The following is a 22,532-nucleotide window of genomic DNA, read 5'->3' on the forward strand; positions in this document are numbered from 1 at the left end:
CATTTGCGCAGATACTGCGCATGCCACATGGATGTTCTATCAATAATCAGTTAGGCTTCAGCATTTGAGTCATGCAGATGTATAGTTTCTGCATAAATCTGCGGATTTATTTTTTTGGGATAGTGCAGCCTAATGTTTTATTTTTTAGTGTGTTGGATAGGATATCATTGTGGTGAGCTGGTCTTGAGTTCAGTCTAACGTTACCTAGCTAGTCTTTCTCGCAGAATTCAAAGGAAGGGGAACGTGTCGACGAAGATACTCAAGTCCACACGATGAATAACAAACCTGGGAAAAAGCAAAGCAACACAACCAAGAGGACTATACAGTATAACACTAATGGGGTTACTTTCAACTCCATCCGAATAAAAAAAGAACCAGGAGACTTTGAACGGAAGGAAATTGGTGACCATTCCAAACGTCCTTTGCTGGAGAAGCAAAAGCACATCAAGCAACATCAAACTACGTCCAGCCAAGCGACCCGTTATAGCAAGATATCGAGGAGTCCTGTGGTGATACTAACAAAATTGTCCAACGTAAGATGAGTTAGTAGTCTTTCCCAAACATGCGACTTTTAAGGATGGATCGAAATTTATAGAATGGTTACCTGGAGGAAAATCTAGTCCAGGGGAGGGTCATGTAATTTATGAAATTTCAAATTCTCAGTGTTTTAGAATTAGTTGTTTATTAGGCTATTTATCGACGTGCCTGATGCTGCCCCTCATCTCTGATTCTCAGCTGGGCACTCAATATCAAGTGAGCCTATTGGCTATTTAGTGTGATGCACAGAGCAACGTTATATTTCTAAGAGCTGCTGGGATGCTGTAAATACAACTAGGCTGCATTATACACTGCAATGGATATTCCAACCCCGAGCCCTGGCCTGCTCTGCTCTTGCTGATCTGCCTAACCAATGGCTGTGCTGTGTAGGCCTACGGTGGCAGTTCAGCAAGAGTCAAATGCTTCTTCCGCAAATACTATTTGATTAGGCCTAGTCCAAAATATGAACTATCTTGCTCGCTGACTAGTCTATATCCTGTGTCCTGTTCAGTTTGAGAAGGAGAGTGCGAAGATGAGGAGGACCGGAGGTCAACTTTGATAGCTTGAGGCTACTATATTGTTTTTAATTAAATCAATTATGTTTCTTGCCCATGGTGTATTTATCAGAGTTATTGACCTCCCAATAAACCAGATTTGAGTAACTTACATTGTGCTGAAACTAAAGCTGCAGCCGCAGCACAATCAATCGAAGATGGACAGCTCATAAACAAATTATGTAAGGTGTTGGTTTCACGAGCTGAAATAAAAGATCCCAGAAATGTTCCATATGCACAAAAAGCTTATTGTGCACACATTTGTTTACATCCCTGTTCGTGAGCATTTCTCCTTTGCCAAGATAATCCATCCACCTGACTGGTGTGGCATATCAAGAAGCTGATTAAACAGAATGATCATTATGCTGGGGACAATAAAAAGCCACTCTAAAATGTGCAGTTTTTGTCACACAACACAATGCCACAATTGGCATGCTGACTACAGGACTGTCCACCAGAGCTGTTGCCAGAGAATTGAATGTTAATTTCCCTACCATAAGCCACCTCCAATGTCATTTTAGAGAATTTGGCATGTGGTAACCACACCAACCCAGGACCTACACATCCGGGTCCTTCACCTGTGGGATCGTCTGAGACCAGCCACCTTGACAGCTGATGAAACTGTGTGTTTGCACAACCAAAGAATTTCTGCACAAACGGTCAGAAACCGTCTCGGAGAAGCTCATCTGCTGCTCGTCGTCCTCACCAGGGTCTTGACCTGACTGCAGTTTGAAGTCATAACCGACTTCAGTGTGCAAATGCTAACCTTGGTTTGCTGATGTCAACGTTGTGAACAGAGTGCCCAGTGGTGGTGGGGTTATGGTATGGGCAGGCATAAGCTACGGACATAAGTGGGACAACATTACACAGGCCACATCCATAGACCAGGGCCTAATTTATTTTAATTGACCGATTTCCTTCTATGAACTGTAACTCGGTAAAATCCTTGAAATTGTTGCACGTTGCGTTTTATATTTTTGTTCAGTGAAGGTTGTTGGTTTATGCTTACTGTGGTTTCTTCATCTTTCTAATCTATAAGGTGGTGCTTAAGACTCTTCTGAGAGAAACTAAAGTGCGTTTGGTGAAGGAGGAGACAGATGCCAGGAGGGATGAAGACAACAGTGAAGGTAGGACATGTACATACTCCAGTCTACACCCAATACTGCAGTGAAAATGGGTGATACATTACTGAAGATTTTAATTTGATATCAGCAGGGATTATTTCTTTATTCTGGAATTAGGAAAATTACATTTCTCTTTTTTATGTGTTCCCTCTCCCACCCCATAGGGAGTGGACGTTATTTACAATAAGGGTTAGATGAAGAAAATCAGACCTCTAATGAAAATGGATGGCCTCCCTTCAGCAAAATATATTTAACTTAAACCCTCCCTGAAGACTGTAAAAAAAACAAGTGACCCTCCCCTATACCCAAATAAGAATTAAAACACAAAGCGGGTACCAGAAAACATGCCTAGCATTTATCCTCACTTCTTGGACAGACTAGAGCCTTACATATGTAGTTTTATAAACTGTTATTCGACCTGTGTGCATTAGATGGCAATGCAGGCATTTTTATAGCACACAGGGCTGAGGGCCTGAAGGTTGTGAGTTCGCCATGGACAAGAGTTGGGGTGGAAAGATCTCCTTTATTGTAAAATCATTGCATGAATCTGTCACTATGTTTTCAGGTCAGAGAAAAAATTGCCTTTTTATAAACATTTCATGCAATTGTACATATTAGCAGAATCTTTTTTAATAACACACAAATTACAGGATAATACAAATGGACGGAGAGCGAGGCCTATGTGTTAATCTTATCATATTTCTCGAATGCCAAATCAGTGTGTCTTGTTTGTAACAAAACTGTCCCTGTTTGCAAATAATTAAATCTGAGACATCATTAGGAATTTGAGCATGGTACTTTCAAAAGTTAGGACTACCTTTCCACCCCAGACAGAGTAGGCCTACGTTTACACCCCAGACAGAGTAGGCCTACCTTTCCACCCCAGGCAGAGTAGGCCTACCTTTCCACCCCAGGCAGAGTAGGCCTACCTTTCCAACCCAGACAGAGTAGGCCTACCTTTCCACCCCAGACAGAGTAGGCCTACCTTTCCACCCCAGACAGAGTAGGCCTACCTTTCCACCCCAGACAGAGTAGGCCTACCTTTCCACCCCAGACAGAGTAGGCCTACCTTTCCACCCCAGACAGAGTAGGCCTACCTTTCCACCCCAGACAGAGTAGGCCTACCTTTCCACCCCAGACAGAGTAGGCCTACCTTTCCACCCCAGACAGAGTAGGCCTACGTTTACACCCCAGACAGAGTAGGCCTACTTTTCCACCCCAGACAGAGTAGGCCTACCTTTCCACCCCAGACAGAGTAGGCCTACCTTTACACCCCAGACAGAGTAGGCCTACGTTTACACCCCAGACAGAGTAGACCTACCTTTCCACCCCAGACAGAGTATAGGTCCTACCTTTCCACCCCAGACAGAGTAGACCTACGTTTACACCCCAGACAGAGTAGGCCTACCTTTCCACCCCAGACAGAGTAGGACTACCTTTCCACCCCAGACAGAGTAGGCCTACCTTTCCACCCCGGACAGAGTAGGCCTACATTTACACCCCAGACAGAGTAGGCCTACCTTTCCACCCCAGACAGAGTAGGCCGACGTTTACACCCCAGATAGAGTAGGCCTACCTTTCCACCCCAGACAGAGTAGGCCTACCTTTCCACCCCAGACAGAGTAGGCCTACGTTTACACCCCAGATAGAGTAGGCCTACCTTTCCACCCCAGACAGAGTAGGCCTACCTTTCCACCCCAGACAGAGTAGGCCTACCTTTCCACCCCAGACAGAGTAGGCCTACGTTTACACCCCAGACAGAGTAGGCCTACTTTTCCACCCCAGACAGAGTAGGCCTACCTTTCCACCCCAGACAGAGTAGGCCTACCTTTACACCCCAGACAGAGTAGGCCTACGTTTACACCCCAGACAGAGTAGACCTACCTTTCCACCCCAGACAGAGTATAGGTCCTACCTTTCCACCCCAGACAGAGTAGACCTACGTTTACACCCCAGACAGAGTAGGCCTACCTTTCCACCCCAGACAGAGTAGGACTACCTTTCCACCCCAGACAGAGTAGGCCTACCTTTCCACCCCGGACAGAGTAGGCCTACATTTACACCCCAGACAGAGTAGGCCTACCTTTCCACCCCAGACAGAGTAGGCCTACGTTTACACCCCAGATAGAGTAGGCCTACCTTTCCACCCCAGACAGAGTAGGCCTACCTTTCCACCCCAGACAGAGTAGGCCTACGTTTACACCCCAGATAGAGTAGGCCTACCTTTCCACCCCAGACAGAGTAGGCCTACCTTTCCACCCCAGACAGAGTAGGCCTACCTTTCCACCCCAGACAGAGTAGGCCTACCTTTCCACCCCAGACAGAGTAGGCCTACCTTTCCACCCCAGATAGAGTAGGCCTACCTTTCCACCCCAGACAGAGTAGGCCTACCTTTTACGTTTATTTTCTTAAATCTTAAGCTAACAATCTTCTCATAGTGTGTTGGACACATGCGTTTTGCCATTTTCTTTCATACCTTCTCAATTCAAGTCTTGGTTTTAAATGAACAGCCCTTCACTGACAGAGGTATGCTATTTAAAGAGTGGATATTGGGTGTAGGAATTGACCAATAAAATCTATGGATATAGCAGCCTATATAGCCTAATTTAGTCTGTCAAACAGGTAGGCCTACCTTAAATAGGTTCCAAGCCCTATTGTTGTTAGTAAAGTCTAATTAAAATGAAGACCTTGAAATGATGCCTACTCAAATTTTCCTACTTTCTGCACCATGAGCCATTTTCGATTGTGCTGCGGCTGCTTCTTCAAGTTTCAGCACCACAATGTAAGTTACTCGAATATGGCTTATTGTGAGGTCAACAACTCTGATAAATACATAACGGGCAAGAAACCTATTGTTTTTAATAAAAAATCTATTATCGTAGTAGCAAGCTATCAAAGTTGATCTTTGGTCCTCCTCATCTTCACAAGCTGAACAGAAAACAGGCTATTCTGAGTTCAAGGCCTAATCACCTCTTTATCCCTTTCTCTCAGTCTGTTCTCCGCAGTTCTTTCCTTGTCCACACTGCACCATCTCCTTCACTGACTGTTACTTCCTGGAGAACCACATCAAGACCAAACACCAGAAGCAGTACCTGGCCATGCTGAAAAGCCACGTCTCAAAGAGTAAAACCGTGTACGCCCCCACACACAGCTGTCCCCAGTGCAGCTGCATGTTCCATACCCCACGACAGCTACACATCCACACCCGCCAGGCCCACCCCTCCGCCCTTCCCCAGAAACCTGCCCGTCCCCCCAGGGTTCCGGGGAAACTCCACCCCTGCCCGCAGTGTGCCCGTAGATTCCCGTACCTGGGAACCCTGCTGAAGCACTGCAAGAATTTGCACAAAATGGCTGTTTTTCGCACCGATGGTCATATCAGTTGTGCTGACTGTGGGAAGAGCTTTGAAAATTGCTGGGGACTAGGGCCACACCGGTGTCAAGAACCAGAGGGCACTAAACCTAAGGACACTAAGACTGTGGTCTGTCTGGAAGTCGGCTTCCATTGCTCAGAGTGTGGGAAGATCCTCAGTACTCCTACGAGCCTGGACACTCACATGCGCATCCACACTGGAGAGAAGCCGTACGAATGTAAGGAGTGCGGCAAGCGCTTCTCAGAGAACAGCGGTTACCGTTATCACTCGTTAATACACTCGGGGCTCAAGCCGTTCAAATGCCAGGACTGCGGGAAGACTTTCAAACGGAAGTCGCTCCTCTGGACTCACATGTCGGTTCACACTGGTGAGCGGAAGTTCTCCTGCACCCAATGCGATAAGCGGTATGCAAGCAGGGCCCATCTGAAGCTTCACCTGCGAACACACTCAGGGGAGAGACCTTTCAAATGCACCGTTTGTGGTAAAGACTTTGCTGACAAAGCTTATCTGAAAACACACCTGAAGATCCACAGCAACGAGAAGAACTACCACTGTGGGGTTTGTGGGCGGGCGTTCTTGAGGCTGGGGTTGTTGAAGTTACATATGCGCTCACATACCGGGGAGAGGCCCTACCACTGCACAGTGTGTGACAAGAAGTTTTTTCGACTCTCACACCTGAAGAACCATCACCTGACTCACACGGGTGAGAAACCATACACCTGTACCGAGTGCAGTAAAAGCTTCACTCAGTCTGGGGATCTGTCCAAGCACAAGCTCCTACACACTGGGGAGAAGCCATTTGAATGCCCTGAATGCCCCAGCCGGTTTAACCGTTCTGGTTCTCTGTCCAGTCACATGAGGACCCACACTCACCGTGATATAAAGCCATACTCCTGCCAAGAATGTGGGAAGAGCTTTTATGAACAGAGTCACGTCAAAGTCCACATGAAGACCCACACAGGGGAGAGACCGTATCCCTGCCCCCACTGCCTTTTCAGCTTCACTCGGAAAGCACATCTCTCCAAACACCTGCCTAGATGTCGTAAATGATCATGGTTGCCATTTTTTATGACACCTTTTTTATTATGAAATTCATTGTATTCATAGGAATCACTTTTAGATGAATCCACCACAGTAAAACAATAACGTTATATAGTCATGGAAAACATTGAAACATTATTATACTGAGCAAAAATATAAACGCAACATGTACGGTGTTGGTCCCATGTTTCATGGGCTGAAATAAAAGATACACACAAAAAGCTTATTGCTCACAAATTTGTTTACATCCCTTTTAGTGAGCATTTTTTCCTTTGCCAGGATAATCCATCCACCTGACAGGTGTGGCATATCAAGAAGCTGATTAAACAGCATGGTCGTTACACAGGTGCGCCTTGTGCTGGGGACAAAAGGCCCTAAAAAAATGTGCCATTTTGTCACGAAACACAATGCTAGAGATGTTTCTAGTTTTAAGGGAGTGTGCAATTGACTTGCTGACTGCAGGAATGTCGACCAGAGCTGTTGCCAGACAAATGCTATGTTAGTTTCTTTACCATAAGCCGCCTCAAGACGTTTTAGAGAATTTGACAGTACATCCTACCAGCCTCTCAACTGTAGACCATGTGTATGGCATTGTGTGGGCAAGCGGTTTGCTGATGTCAATGTTGTGAACAAAATGCCCAGTGGTGGTGGGGTTACGGTATGGGTATGCATAAGCTATGGACAACCAAGACAATTGCATTTTATCGATGGCAATTTGAATGCACAGAGATATTGAGATCCTGAGGCCCATTGTCGTGCCCTTCATCCGCCGCCATCACCTCATGTTTCAGAATGATAATGGACGGCTCCATGTCGCAAGGACGTGTACACAACTCCTGGAAGCTGAAAATGTCATAGCTCTTCCATGGCCTGCATACTCACCAGACATCCCACCCATTGAGCATGTTTGGGATGCTCTGAATCAACGTGTATGACAGCATGTTTCAGTTCCCACCAATATCCAGCAACTTCGCAGAGCCAGTGAAGAGGAGTGGGACAACATTCCACAGGCCACAATCAACAGCCTGATCAACTCTATGCGAAGGAGATGTGTCGCGCTGCATGATGCAAATGGTGGTCACACTAGATACGGACGGGTTTTATGATCCACACCCATACTTTTATGTTTAATTAAGGTATCTAGGACCAACAGATGTATATCTGTATTCGCAGTCATGTGAAGTACATAGATTAGAGCCTAATTGATTTATTTTAATTGACTTTCTGTAGCTCAGTAAATCTTTTAAATTGTTGCATGTTGCGTTTATATTTTTGTTCAGTATAGTAGATCATAGTTACATTGTTTTGTTAATGAACACCCTTTTTAGTACTTTTTTCATTTCATTTCAAATAATATTACTGTATGCTGAATCTCCTGGTAACAACTGATGGTGACAAAGCCTACGAAAGAGAAATACAAGTTATCAGTCAGCGAATTGATCAGTCTGCCATCTGAATGGTCTGAATTGTATGGCTCAAATCTTGATTGTGTACTCTAATACAAAATTATTCAGTCAGTTATCCTCAGAAAATGGCTACAACTGTTTCCATCTGAACTAGGGGAGGCATAGCAAATACATAGTGCATTCGGAAAGTATTCAGACCCCTTGACTTTTTCCTCATTTTGTTACGTTACAGCCTTATTCTAAAATTGATTAAATAATTTCCCCCCTGAATCTACACACAATACCACAATGACAAAGCAAAAACATTTTAGATTTTTTTTGCAAAAAAAATATCAGATTTACATACTGTAAGTATTCAGACCCTTTACTCAGCACTTTGTTGAAGCATCTTTGACAGTGATCACAGCCTCAAATCTTCTTGGGTATGACGCTACAAGCTTGGCACACCTGTATTTGGGGAGTTTCTTCTGTTCTTCTCTGCAGATCTTCTCAAGGTCTGTCAGGTTGGATGGGGAGTGTCGCTGCACAGCTATTCTCAGGTCTCTCCAGAGATGTTCAATCCGGTTCCCATCCAAGCTCTGGCAGGGACACTCAATGACATTCAGAGACTTGTCCCAAAGCCACTCCTGCATTGTCTTGGCTGTGTGCTTAGGGTCGTTGTTCTGTTCGAAGGTGAACCTTTGCCCCAGTCTGAGGTCCCGAGCACTTTGGAGCAGGTTTTCATCAAGGATCTCTTTGTACATTGCTTTCTTCATCTTTCTGACTAGCCTCCCAGTATCTGCCGCTGAAAAACATCCCCACAGCATGATGCTGCCACCACTATGCTTCACCGTAGGGATGGTGCCAGGTTTCCTCCAGACGTGACGCTTGGCATTCAGGCCTGAGAGTTCAATCTTGGTTTCATCAGACCAAATCATCTTGTTTCTCATGGTCAGAGTCCTTAAGGTGCCTTTTGGCAAACTCCAGGTGGGCTGTCATGTGCCTTTTACTGAGGTGTGGCATCTGTCTGGCCACTTTACCATAAAGCCCTGATTGGTGGAGTGCTGCAGAGATGGTTGTCCTTCTGGAAGGCTCTTCCATCTCCACAGAGGAACTCTGGAGCTTTGTCAGGGGGACCATTGGGTTCTTGGCCACCTCCCTGACCAAGGCCCTTCTCCCACTATTGCTCAGTTTGGCCGGGCAGCCAGCTCTAGGAAGAGTCTTGTTGGTTACAAACTTCTTCCATTAAGAATGATGGAGTCCACTGTGTTCTTGGGGACCTTCAATGCTACAGAAATTTTTTGGGGACCCTTCCCCAGATCTGTTCCTCAACACAATCCTGTCTCGGAGCTCTACGGACAATTCTTTCGACCTCATGGCTTGGTTTTTGCTCTGACATGCACTGTCAATTGTGGGACCTTATATAGACAGGCGTGTGCCTTTACAAATCATGTCAAATCAATTGAATTTACCACAGGAGGACTCCAATCAAGTTGTAGAAACATCTCAAGGATGATCAATGGAAACAGGATGCACCTGAGCTCAATTTCAAGTCTCATAGCAAAGGGTCTGAATGCTTACGTAAATAAGGTATTTCTGTTTTTAATTTGTAATACATTTGCAAAAATGTATAAAAACCTGTTTTGCTTTGTCATTATGGGGTACTGTGTGTAGATTGTGTGTAGAAAATGTAATTACATCCTTATTGTAAAATACATACAATGTAACCAAATATGAAAAAAGGGGGAGGGGTCTGAATACTTCCGAATGCATTGTAGAGCCTGTATGTCCCCTTTCCTTTTGCCCTGTGAACCAGATGTGTGAAAAAAGGTCAGGCCCTCAGCACGACTCCTCTTTTAAGACTGCAGAACACACCGCAGCACACCATCTCACATAGGCATCATTACTATGACCTTTAGAACACAGAATGAGAGAGGCCAGGAATACTGGGAGAAATGGGATTTATCATTGGAAATTGACTGATTGAAAGATGATGTAATTGTAACCTGTTCATTGTACCTGCCTGTTTTGTGTTTGTTTTCAATAAAAACAAATAAAAGGATGAGTCATTATGCCTACATTATAGGCTATTTGCCAACAAACTCTGGCAATTTCATAAAATAGAATATTCCTTTATGTGCAGCATTGTACAAAATCATAATTTATTTCCTCTGTAATGTATGGGTAAATGATTTCCACACCATAGCACTTGCATTATATCCTTAACAGAAACACATCTAAATACAGGTATCGACAGAGGCAAGATTCTGATGCCACATGGGCAGCGTTGGCCCATCTCTGGTGACCTTCCGTGTCCTTCTCCTTCACAGCTTCTAGACATCTCTGGGTCTGCAGGTGAACAATCTGGCCACTCAGCTGAATAAAAATCTAAATAATGAATTGTGTTTGTATCATCATGTCAAGTAACCACACAAACACCTACAGTGCCTTCAGAAAGTATTCAGACCACAGGAGGTTGGTGGCACCTTAATTGGGGAGGACGGGCTCGTGGTAATGGCTGGAGTGGAATGGTATAAAACACATCAAACACATGGCTTCCATGTTTTAGATACCATTCCATTAGCTCTGTTCCAGCCATTATGAGCTGTCCTCCCCTCAGCAGCCTCCACTGATTCACACCCCTTGACCTTTTCCAAATTGTATTGGGTTACAGCCTAAATTTTAAATGGATTACCTGGAGATTGTGTGTCACTGGCTTACACACAATACCCCGTAATGTCAAAGTGGAATTATTTTTGGGGGAAATCTTTACAAATACATGAAAAGCTGGAATGTCTTGAGTCCATAAGTATTCAACCCCATTGTTGGGGGCGGCAGGTAGCCTAGTGGTTAGAGCGTTGTGTTTGATGCGTTTGAAACCATTCTACTCCAGTAACCCAAAGGTTGCTGGATTGAATCCCCGAGCTGACAAGGTAAAAATCTGTCATTCTGCCCCTGAACAAGGCTGTTAACCCACTGTTCCTAGACCAGTTAACCCACTGTTCCTAGACCAGTTAACCCACTGTTCCTAGACCAGTTAACCCACTGTTCCTAGACCAGTTAACCCACTGTTCCTAGACCAGTTAACCCACTGTTCCTAGGCCGTCATTGTAAATAAGAATTTGTTCTTAACTGACTTGCCTAGTAAAATAAGAAATGCCATAATGTGTTTCATGGATTCACTGTGTGCAATAATAATGTTCACCATGATTGTTTTATGACTCCCTCTGTACCCCACACATACAGTTATCTGTAAGAGCCCTCAGAGGAGCATTTCAAACACAGAGTCAACTACAAAGACCAGGGAGGTTTTCCAATGCCTCGCAAAGCAGGGCAACTATTAGATAAAAGTAGATTTAAAAAAGAAGAAGAATAAACAACGACATTGCATATCTCTTTGAGCATAGTGTATCAGCTCAATCAGATCAAGGAAACCATCAGATTTCACCATGAAGCCAAAGCACTTTCAAATGGTTACAGGGTTTAATGGCTGTGATAGGATGAATCAACAACATTGGAGTTACTCCACAATACTAACCTAATTGACAGAGTGAGAAGGAAGCCTGTACATAGTAAAAATATTCCAAAACATGCATCCTGTTTGCAATAAGGCACTGAAGTAAAACTGCAAAACATGCATCCTGTTTGCAATAAGGCACTGAAGTAAAACTGCAAAACATGCATCCTGTTTGCAATAAGGCACTGAAGTAAAACTGCAAAACATGCATCCTGTTTGCAATAAGGCACTGAAGTAAAACTGCAAAACATGCATCCTGTTTACAACAAGGCACTGAAGTAAAACTGCAAAACATGCATCCTGTTTGCAATAAGGCACTGAAGTAAAACTGCAAAACATGCATCCTGTTTGCAATAAGGCACTGAAGTAATACTGCAAAACATGCATCCTGTTTGCAATAAGGCACTGAAGTAAAACTGCAAAACATGCATCCTGTTTGCAATAAGGCACTGAAGTAAAACTGCAAAACATGCATCCTGTTTGCAATAAGGCACTGAAGTAATACTGCAAAACATGCATCCTGTTTGCAATAAGGCACTGAAAAACATGCATCCTGTTTGCAATAAGGCACTGAAGTAAAACTGCAAAACATGCATCCTGTTTGCAATAAGGCACTGAAGTAATACTGCAAAACATGCATCCTGTTTGCAATAAGGCACTGAAGTAAAACTGCAAAACATGCATCCTGTTTGCAATAAGGCACTGAAGTAAAACTGCAAAACATGCATCCTGTTTGCAATAAGGCACTGAAGTAATACTGCAAAACATGCATCCTGTTTGCAATAAGGCACTGAAGTAAAACTGCAAAACATGCATCCTGTTTGCAATAAGGCACTGAAGTAAAACTGCAAAACATGCATCCTGTTTGCAATAAGGCACTGAAGTAATACTGCAAAACATGCATCCTGTTTGCAATAAGGCACTGAAGTAAAACTGCAAAACATGCATCCTGTTTGCAATAAGGCACTGAAGTAAAACTGCAAAACATGCATCCTGTTTGCAATAAGGCACTGAAGTAAAACTGCAAAACATGCATCCTGTTTGCAATAAGGCACTGAAGTAAAACTGCAAAACATGCATCCTGTTTGCAATAAGGCACTGAAGTAAAACTGCAAAACATGCATCCTGTTTGCAATAAGGCACTGAAGTAAAACTGCAAAACATGCATCCTGTTTGCAATAAGGCACTGAAGTAAAACTGCAAAACATGCATCCTGTTTGCAATAAGGCACTGAAGTAAAACTGCAAAACATGCATCCTGTTTGCAATAAGGCACTGAAGTAATACTGCAAAACATGCATCCTGTTTGCAATAAGGCACTGAAGTAAAACTGCAAAACATGCATCCTGTTTGCAATAAGGCACTGAAGTAAAACTGCAAAACATGCATCCTGTTTGCAATAAGGCACTGAAGTAAAACTGCAAAACATGCATCCTGTTTGCAATAAGGCACTGAAGTAAAACTGCAAAACATGCATCCTGTTTGCAATAAGGCACTGAAGTAAAACTGCAAAACATGCATCCTGTTTGCAATAAGGCACTGAAGTAAAACTGCAAAACATGCATCCTGTTTGCAATAAGGCACTGAAGTAAAACTGCAAAACCATGCATCCTGTTTGCAATAAGGCACTGAAGTAATACTGCAAAACATGCATCCTGTTTGCAATAAAGCACTGAAGTAAAACTGCAAAACATGCATCCTGTTTGCAACAAGGCACTGAAGTAAAACTGCAGAAAATGTTGGGCAAATAAATTAACTTTACGTCCTGAATACAAAGCTTTATGTTTGAGGCAAATTACAACCGATCACTGAGTACCACGACATATATTTTCAAACATGGTGCTGGCTGCATTAGGTTATGGATATGCTTGTCATCGGCAAGGACGAGGGTGATTTTTAAGATAAAAAGAAATGGAATAGATCTAATCACAGGCAAAATCCTAGAGGAAACCTGGTTCAGTCTGCTTTCCATTAGTCACTGGCGATAAATTCACCTTTCAGCAGGACAATAACCTAAAACACAAGGCCAAATATACACTGGAGTTGCTTACCAAGACGACATTCAATGTTCCTGAGTGAACTAGTTACAGTTGTGACTTAAATCAGCTTGAAAATCTATGGAGACCTGAAAATGTCTGTCTAGCAATGATCAACAACCAATTTGACAGAGCAAATAAAAAGAATAATGGTAAAATATTGAACAATCCAGGTGTGGAAAGACTCACAGCTGCCAAAGGTGATTTTAACATGTATTGACTCAGCGGTGTGAATACTTTCACTTTGTAATTATGGAGTATTGTGTGTAGATGGGTAAGAAAAACATGTTTTCACTTTGTAATTATGGAGTATTGTGCGTAGATGGGTAAAAAAATAAATAATTGAAGGAGTATGAATAACGTCTGAGGCACTGTAAATAAGTAAAATTTCATACAAATATCAATGATTTATTTTGTTGAAGTTTGCAGTTGTGGGCGTTGATGTCACTTCATGACCTTTGCCCTTTCACTGACCTTGATGACCCTCTACTGTGGTTTGCTGTGGGGCGGCTGATGGGCGGGACATGGTGTTAGTACCACCTTCTCCCCCTGGGCGTCAAAACACAGCTGCCTTTTCTGGCACCCAAAGCACCTCGACCATGGAGTTCAGCTCACAGTGGTGGAGAGAGAACAGACGGAAGTAACACTATTATCTTTATCACTACATCAGCATCGTCATGACGTTTTGATTTAGGAATTTACCATCTGCTCTCACAGTCTCAAATATCATAATCATCCTAATGACCACCATTATCATCACCACCATTATCAGGATCATTGTCATCATCACCACTCAACACCATCATAATTATCATCATCACCACCATTACCAGGATCATTATCATCAACATAATCATAATTATCATCATCACCACCATTACCAGGATCATTATCATCAACATCATCATAATTATCATCATCGCCACCATTATCCGGATCATTATCATCAACATCATCGTCATCATGATTATCATTACAACTCATCATCATGGTTACCTGGTACCCGTTGCTGTTGCAGTGCTATGGACTCCGTCCTCCAGGGTCATCTGTACAATAGCCAGGGCCAACATTGTACAGCTTAAAAAATACAGGCATAATATGTCACAGGATACATGTTCAACATACAAGAAAAAACACACAGTATATGAATCAAATAAAAACACAGATAAGTGGGAGAGAGAGAGACTCCTACCTCCCCTGAGAGTGAAGGTCTGCCCTGTGGCATATAGAGTTCTGGGTAGACGTCAGTCAGGAACCAGTGGAACTTTCTGCAGCCCGGTCTCTTCTTCAGTCTGACTAGCTCTGTAATGTGAGGACACACACAAATTCATTTGAGATCAATGACACTGTCTCTCTCTTTCACGCTCTCGCTTTCGCTCACCCTCACAAACACACACAGATGTGCGCACACACACACACACACACAAACACACCTATGGATACAAACCACAGGAGGTTGGTGGCATCTTAATTTGGGAAGATGGGCTCTTGGTAATGGCTGGAGTGGAATGGTATCAAATATATCAAACACATGGCTTCCATGTTTTTGATGACACTCCATTTACTCCGTTCCAGCCATTATTATTGAGCCGTCCTCCCCTCAGCAACCTCCACTGATATAAACGCATGCACACACACCACTTACCTGTCTGATGAAGTGATCTCTCTGTTAGTAGATCTTCCAGCCAGATGTCAGCGATGCGGATGTTGTTCCTCTGGAGGATGTCCTGGTCAGGGAGGGGGTAGGACAGGTGATGGCTCCTCAAGTGAGCCACTCTGGAGCAGGGGACCACCTCCATGAAATCCCCCACACAACTACACCTGGACAGAGACACACAGACAGATAGACAGACTGACAGACAGTTGACAAACATACAGTAGAGACAGACAGAGACAGTTGGCAGACACAGAGAGTTGGCAGAGACAGACAGACACAGTTGATAGATTTAGAGAGTTGACAGACATAGAGTCTCCATTGAGTCCAATCAGACTCCATTACTTTTGCTACCATGTCAAAATGTCTCTGCATGACTGTCAGACATCTCAGCTTGGATGTCGGCCCTCCACATCAAGCGCAACCTCGACTAATGAAGCTGCTCTTCTTCCCGGGGAATGCCTGCTCACTCCATGACCTCTCCATCACAAGTTCTCCCATGTCACTCCACTCCTCCGCACACTACACTGGCCTCCTGTCAAACCTTGCATCATCTTCCCGACCCTGGTGCTTGCCCACGGAGCAGCAAGGGGACCTGCTCCTCCCTACCTTCAGGCTCTGCTCCAACCCTACATCCCAACCCGAGCAATCTGTTCTGCCTCCTCTGGTCTCTTGGCCCTCCCACCCATAGGGGAGGGCAGCTCCTGTTCTGCCTCCTCTGGTCTCTTGGCCCTCCCACCCATAGGGGAGGACAGCTCCTGTTCTGCCTCCTCTGGTCTCTTGGCCCTCCCACCCATAGGGGAGGGCAGCTCCTGTTCTGCCTCCTCTGGTCTCTTGGCCCTCCCACCCATAGGGGAGGGCAGCTCCTGTTCTGCCTCCTCTGGTCTCTTGGCCCTCCCACCCATAGGGGAGGGCAGCTCCTGTTCTGCCTCCTCTGGTCTCTTGGCCCTCCCACCTATAGGGGAGGGCAGCTCCTGTTCTGCCTCCTCTGGTCTCTTGGCCCTCCCACCCATAGGGGAGGACAGCTCCTGTTCTGCCTCCTCTGGTCTCTTGGCCCTCCCACCCATAGGGGAGGACAGCTCCTGTTCTGCCTCCTCTGGTCTCTTGGCCCTCCCACCTATAGTGGAGGGCAGCTCCTGTTCTGCCTCCTCTGGTCTCTTGGCCCTCCCACCCATAGGGGAGGACAGCTCCTGTTCTGCCTCCTCTGGTCTCTTGGCCCTCCCACCCATAGGGGAGGGCAGCTCCTGTTCTGCCTCCTCTGGTCTCTTGGCCCTCCCACCCATAGGGGAGGGCAGCTCCTGTTCTGCCTCCTCTGGTCTCTTGGCCCTCCCACCCATAGGGGAGGGCAGCTCCTGTTCTGCCTCCTCTGGTCTCTTGGCCCTCCCACCCATAGGGGAGGACAGCTCCTGTTCTGCCTCCTCTGTTCTCTTGGCCCTCCCACCCATAGGGGAGGGCAGCTCCTGTTCTGCCTCCTCTGGTCTCTTGGCCCTCCCACCCATAGGGGAGGACAGCTCCTGTTCTGCCTCCTCTGGTCTCTTGGCCCTCCCACCCATAGGGGAGGGCAGCTCCTGTTCTGCCTCCTCTGGTCTCTTGGCCCTCCCACCCATAGGGGAGGACAGCTCCTGTTCTGCCTCCTCTGGTCTCTTGGCCCTCCCACCCATAGGGGAGGGCACCTCCTGTTTTGCCTCCTCTGGTCTCTTGGCCCTCCCACCCATAGGGGAGGGCAGCTCCTGTTCTGCCTCCTCTGGTCTCTTGGCCCTCCCACCCATAGGGGAGGACAGCTCCTGTTCTGCCTCCTCTGGTCTCTTGGCCCTCCCACCCATAGGGGAGGGCAGCTCCTGTTCTGCCTCCTCTGGTCTCTTGGCCCTCCCACCCATAGGGGAGGACAGCTCCTGTTCTGCCTCCTCTGGTCTCTTGGCCCTCCCACCCATAGGGGAGGGCAGCTCCTGTTCTGCCTCCTCTGGTCTCTTGGCCCTCCCACCCATAGGGGAGGACAGCTCCTGTTCTGCCTCCTCTGGTCTCTTGGCCCTCCCACCCATAGGGGAGGACAGCTCCTGTTCTGCCTCCTCTGGTTTCTTGGCCCTCCCACCCATAGGGGAGGGCAGCTCCTGTTCTGCCTCCTCTGGTCTCTTGGCCCTCCCACCCATAGGGGAGGGCAGCTCCTGTTCTGCCTCCTCTGGTCTCTTGGCCCTCCCACCCATAGGGGAGGGCAGCTCCTGTTCTGCCTCCTCTGGTCTCTTGGCCCTCCCACCCATAGGGGAGGACAGCTCCTGTTCTGCCTCCTCTGGTCTCTTGGCCCTCCCACCCATAGGGGAGGACAGCTCCTGTTCTGCCTCCTCTGGTCTCTTGGCCCTCCCACCCATAGGGGAGGGCAGCTCCTGTTCTGCCTCCTCTGGTCTCTTGGCCCTCCCACCCATAGGGGAGGGCAGCTCCTGTTCTGCCTCCTCTGGTCTCTTGGCCCTCCCACCCATAGGGGAGGACAGCTCCTGTTCTGCCTCCTCTGGTCTCTTGGCCCTCCCACCCATAGGGGAGGGCAGCTCCTGTTCTGCCTCCTCTGGTCTCTTGGCCCTCCCACCCATAGGGGAGGGCAGCTCCTGTTCTGCCTCCTCTGGTCTCTTGGCCCTCCCACCCATAGGGGAGGGCAGCTCCTGTTCTGCCTCCTCTGGTCTCTTGGCCCTCCCACCCATAGGGGAGGGCAGCTCCTGTTCTGCCTCCTCTGGTCTCTTGGCCCTCCCACCCATAGGGGAGGGCAGCTCCTGTTCTGCCTCCTCTGGTCTCTTGGCCCTCCCACCCATAGGGGAGGGCAGCTCCCGTTCTGCCTCCTCTGGTCTCTTGGCCCTCCCACCCATAGGGGAGGACAGCTCCCGTTCTGCCTCCTCTGGTCTCTTGGCCCTCCCACCCATAGGGGAGGGCAGCTCCCGTTCTGCCTCCTCTGGTCTCTTGGCCCTCCCACCCATAGGGGAGGACAGCTCCCGTTCTGCCTCCTCTGGTCTCTTGGCCCTCCCACCCATAGGGGAGGACAGCTCCTGTTCTGCCTCCTCTGGTCTCTTGGCCCTCCCACCCATAGGGGAGGGCAGCTCCTGTTCTGCCTCCTCTGGTCTCTTGGCCCTCCCACCCATAGGGGAGGGCAGCTCCTGTTCTGCCTCCTCTGGTCTCTTGGCCCTCCCACCCATAGGGGAGGACAGCTCCTGTTCTGCCTCCTCTGGTCTCTTGGCCGTCCCACCCATAGGGGAGGACAGCTCCTGTTCTGCCTCCTCTGGTCTCTTGGCCCTCCCACCCATAGGGGAGGACAGCTCCTGTTCTGCCTCCTCTGGTCTCTTGGCCCTCCCACCCATAGGGGAGGACAGCTCCTGTTCTGCCTCCTCTGGTCTCTTGGCCCTCCCACCCATAGGGGAGGGCAGCTCCTGTTCTGCCTCCTCTGGTCTCTTGGCCCTCCCACCCATAGGGGAGGGCAGCTCCTGTTCTGCCTCCTCTGGTCTCTTGGCCCTCCCACCCATAGGGGAGGGCAGCTCCTGTTCTGCCTCCTCTGGTCTCTTGGCCCTCCCACCCATAGGGGAGGACAGCTCCTGTTCTGCCTCCTCTGGTCTCTTGGCCCTCCCACCCATAGGGGAGGACAGCTCCTGTTCTGCCTCCTCTGGTCTCTTGGCCCTCCCACCCATAGGGGAGGGCAGCTCCTGTTCTGCCTCCTCTGGTCTCTTGGCCCTCCCACCCATAGGGGAGGGCAGCTCCTGTTCTGCCTCCTCTGGTCTCTTGGCCCTCCCACCCATAGGGGAGGACAGCTCCTGTTCTGCCTCCTCTGGTCTCTTGGCCCTCCCACCCATAGGGGAGGGCAGCTCCTGTTCTGCCTCCTCTGGTCTCTTGGCCCTCCCACCCATAGGGGAGGGCAGCTCCTGTTCTGCCTCCTCTGGTCTCTTGGCCCTCCCACCCATAGGGGAGGGCAGCTCCTGTTCTGCCTCCTCTGGTCTCTTGGCCCTCCCACCCATAGGGGAGGACAGCTCCTGTTCTGCCTCCTCTGGTCTCTTGGCCCTCCCACCCATAGGGGAGGGCAGCTCCTGTTCTGCCTCCTCTGGTCTCTTGGCCCTCCCACCCATAGGGGAGGGCAGCTCCTGTTCTGCCTCCTCTGGTCTCTTGGCCCTCCCACCCATAGGGGAGGGCAGCTCCTGTTCTGCCTCCTCTGGTCTCTTGGCCCTCCCACCTATAGGGGAGGGCAGCTCCTGTTCTGCCTCCTCTGGTCTCTTGGCCCTCCCACCCATAGGGGAGGACAGCTCCTGTTCTGCCTCCTCTGGTCTCTTGGCCCTCCCACCCATAGGGGAGGACAGCTCCTGTTCTGCCTCCTCTGGTCTCTTGGCCCTCCCACCCATAGGGGAGGGCAGCTCCTGTTCTGCCTCCTCTGGTCTCTTGGCCCTCCCACCCATAGGGGAGGGCAGCTCCTGTTCTGCCTCCTCTGGTCTCTTGGCCCTCCCACCCATAGGGGAGGGCAGCTCCTGTTCTGCCTCCTCTGGTCTCTTGGCCCTCCCACCCATAGGGGAGGGCAGCTCCTGTTCTGCCTCCTCTGGTCTCTTGGCCCTCCCACCCATAGGGGAGGGCAGCTCCTGTTCTGCCTCCTCTGGTCTCTTGGCCCTCCCACCCATAGGGGAGGACAGCTCCTGTTCAGCCCAATCAAAGCTTTTCTCTGTCCTGGCACCCCAATGGTGGAACAAGCTTCCCCCTAGCGGGAGAGAGAGAGAGGTGGGAGAAAGAAAGAGAGGGGGAGAAAGAGAGGGAGGGGGGGTAGAGGGGGAGAGAGATAGAGGTAGTGGGGAAGAGAGGGAGGGGTGGAAGAGGGGGAGAGAGGTGGAGTAGGGCCAGGCAGCAGCATAAGGACTCTATTTAATCAACTAGTCTTAATGGCTGCTACCCTGCTGGACACAGCTCAGCCCGGTTGCACACCAGCTACGTACTGTAGGTCCGGAGGCAATTCAGGACTGGATATAATACACGGAGACATAAGGGAGAGAGATGTTTGTGTGCATGCGGTCCTGATGTGTGGATACCTGTCCTGTGCCACTCCAGTAGTGACTCCAGCCAGCCACTGCTGCACCCGCAGTGTGAGTCCATGAAGACCAGTGCCTCCCCCACAGCTCTGGCAGTGTGAGTCCATGAAGACCAGTGCCTCCCCCACAGCTCTGGCAGTGTGAGTCCATGAAGACCAGTGCCTCCCCCACAGCTCTGGCAGTGTGACGACCTGCCACACCCAGACGCCGCGTCCTGCGGACCAGACGCACTCCTTCCAGCCACGACACATACTCACTCTGCACGTTCGTCAGGTGACCTTCAGATAGGAGAGGCAGAGTCAGGGTCAGGTGACCTAGAGGTAAGGGATGTAGGGTCAGGTGACCTAGAGATAAGGGATGTAGGGTCAGGTTCAGGTGACCTAGAGATAAGGGATGTAGGGTCCGGTTCAGGTGACCTAGAGATAAGGGATGTAGGGTCAGGTTCAGGTGACCTAGAGGTAAGGGATGTAGGGTCAGGTGACCTAGAGATAAGGGATGTAGTGTCAGGTGACCTAGAGATGAGGGATGTAGGGTCAGGTGACCTAGAGATAAGGGATGTAGGGTCAGGTTCAGGTGACCTAGAGATAAGGGATGTAGGGTCAGGTGACCTAGAGATAAGGCATGTAGGTTCAGGTGACCTAGAGATAAGGGATGTAGGGTCATGTGACCTAGAGATAAAGGATGTAGGGTCAGGTTCAGGTGACCTAGAGTTAAGGGATGTAGGGTCAGGTGACCTAGAGATAAGGGATGTAGGGTCAGGTTCAGGTGACCTAGAGTTAAGGGATGTAGTGTCAGGTTCAGGTGACCTAGAGATAAGGGATGTAGGGTCAGGTTCAGGTGACCTAGAGATAAGGGATGTAGGGTCAGGTTCAGGTGACCTAGAGGTAAGGAATGTAGGGTCAGGTTCAGGTGACCTAGAGATAAGGGATGTAGGGTCAGGTTCAGGTGACCTGGAGATAAGGGACGTAGGGTCAGGTGACTTAGAGATAAGGGATGTAGGGTCAGGTGACCTAGAGGTAAGGAATGTAGGGTCAGGTTCAGGTGACCTAGAGGTAAGGAATGTAGGGTCAGATTCAGGTGCCTAGAGATAAGAGATGTAGGGTCAGGTTCAGACAAATGCCCAATTCCAAATGAACCCTTGGGATGGATGGGCACAGTTGTAACATGGGCATAGCACCACTCAGATTGACTACTTGGGGGCTAGGGGTCTATTCAGCTAACGAAAATAGTTTAAAAGGGTGAGAAGAGAGTGAACAAGTTTAGTTTGATATGCAGTTATGTTGTAGTGGTACTTTAGCCTATTGAGATACACTTCCTGTCTTGTGTTTGAGTACTGTGTCTTCTTCATGCACCATGCTGACTAAAAGTCGTCCACGAGAAGGACCTTGAGCAGGTGCTGCTTTGGTGCAGTGTTGGGCATGCTGTGCACAGTGCGCAGAAGCGCGGACCAAGCCTCATCATGGAAACAGATCCACTACGCTCTCGGGCGGCAGGGATTCACTGTAACGTTCCACGAGGCACCAGTCAAAGCATTCCCATTGATTGGCGGGAGAATAGAGAGGGGATGGGCAATTACGCATGAACCCATAGGCTTCCCATTAAGCAATATACCATATTTCGTGGTAGGGGTATTTTGAAAATAGAAGACATATTTATCCTTGATCGAGTTATCTAGTTATTTTTGCAACTTGGGCTCCCGGTCTGAGGCACTGCATCTCAGTGCTAGAGGCGTCAATCCAGACACCCTTGTTCGAATCGAGACTGCATCACAACCGGCTGTGATTGGGAGTCCCATAGGGCAGCGCACAATTGGCCCAGCGTCATCCGGGTTTGACCGGTGTAGGCCGTCATTGTAAATAAGATGTTGTTCTTAACGGACTTGCCTAGTTAAATAAAGTTTAAACGAAGAAGAAAAAAGCCATTTTACCGTGGTCCACTCCTTCGGCACATGCAGGACACTTACGCAGGATGACGTGCCTCGGACAGTCTTCTGTGCAGTGAAATCCTTTCGCTCTCCACCACCTCGTTAAAGCCGTACTTCTGCAAAGCAGACTTCTTCATGTCCTTCTCCAGCCCCTCCAGCTTCAGCCGCACCGGTCTCCCCATATCTTCGGGCGTCGGTAGCACCGGGACTGTCGATTCCTTCTTAGCGCTCAATATAACCACCCGGTAACCACCCTTCCTCTATGGAAGAGCTGGGTTCCTCACCTGGGTTGAGGGCATGTAGAGAAGCTGGCCTTCCTGCAGCAAGTTAAGCGACTGGAGACCGGTTTGGCCCGGT

General features: G+C 48.4%; 1 protein-coding gene across 1 annotated transcript; it reads left to right on the plus strand.

Annotated features, from left to right (window-relative positions):
• The first annotated feature begins 22 nt into the window (after positions 1-22).
• On the plus strand, positions 23-8,303 carry LOC109903350 (gastrula zinc finger protein XlCGF57.1-like). Its single transcript, XM_020499990.2, has 3 exons — positions 23-533; positions 2,131-2,218; positions 5,207-8,303. Exons 1-3 carry the CDS (start codon positions 273-275, stop codon positions 6,634-6,636), a joined length of 1,779 nt encoding a protein of 592 aa, XP_020355579.1. The 5' UTR covers positions 23-272; the 3' UTR covers positions 6,637-8,303.
• The last annotated feature ends 14,229 nt before the right edge of the window (positions 8,304-22,532 follow it).

Source organism: Oncorhynchus kisutch, linkage group LG14 (assembly GCF_002021735.2).
Source record: "Oncorhynchus kisutch isolate 150728-3 linkage group LG14, Okis_V2, whole genome shotgun sequence".
Classification (NCBI taxonomy): Eukaryota; Metazoa; Chordata; class Actinopteri; order Salmoniformes; family Salmonidae; genus Oncorhynchus; species Oncorhynchus kisutch.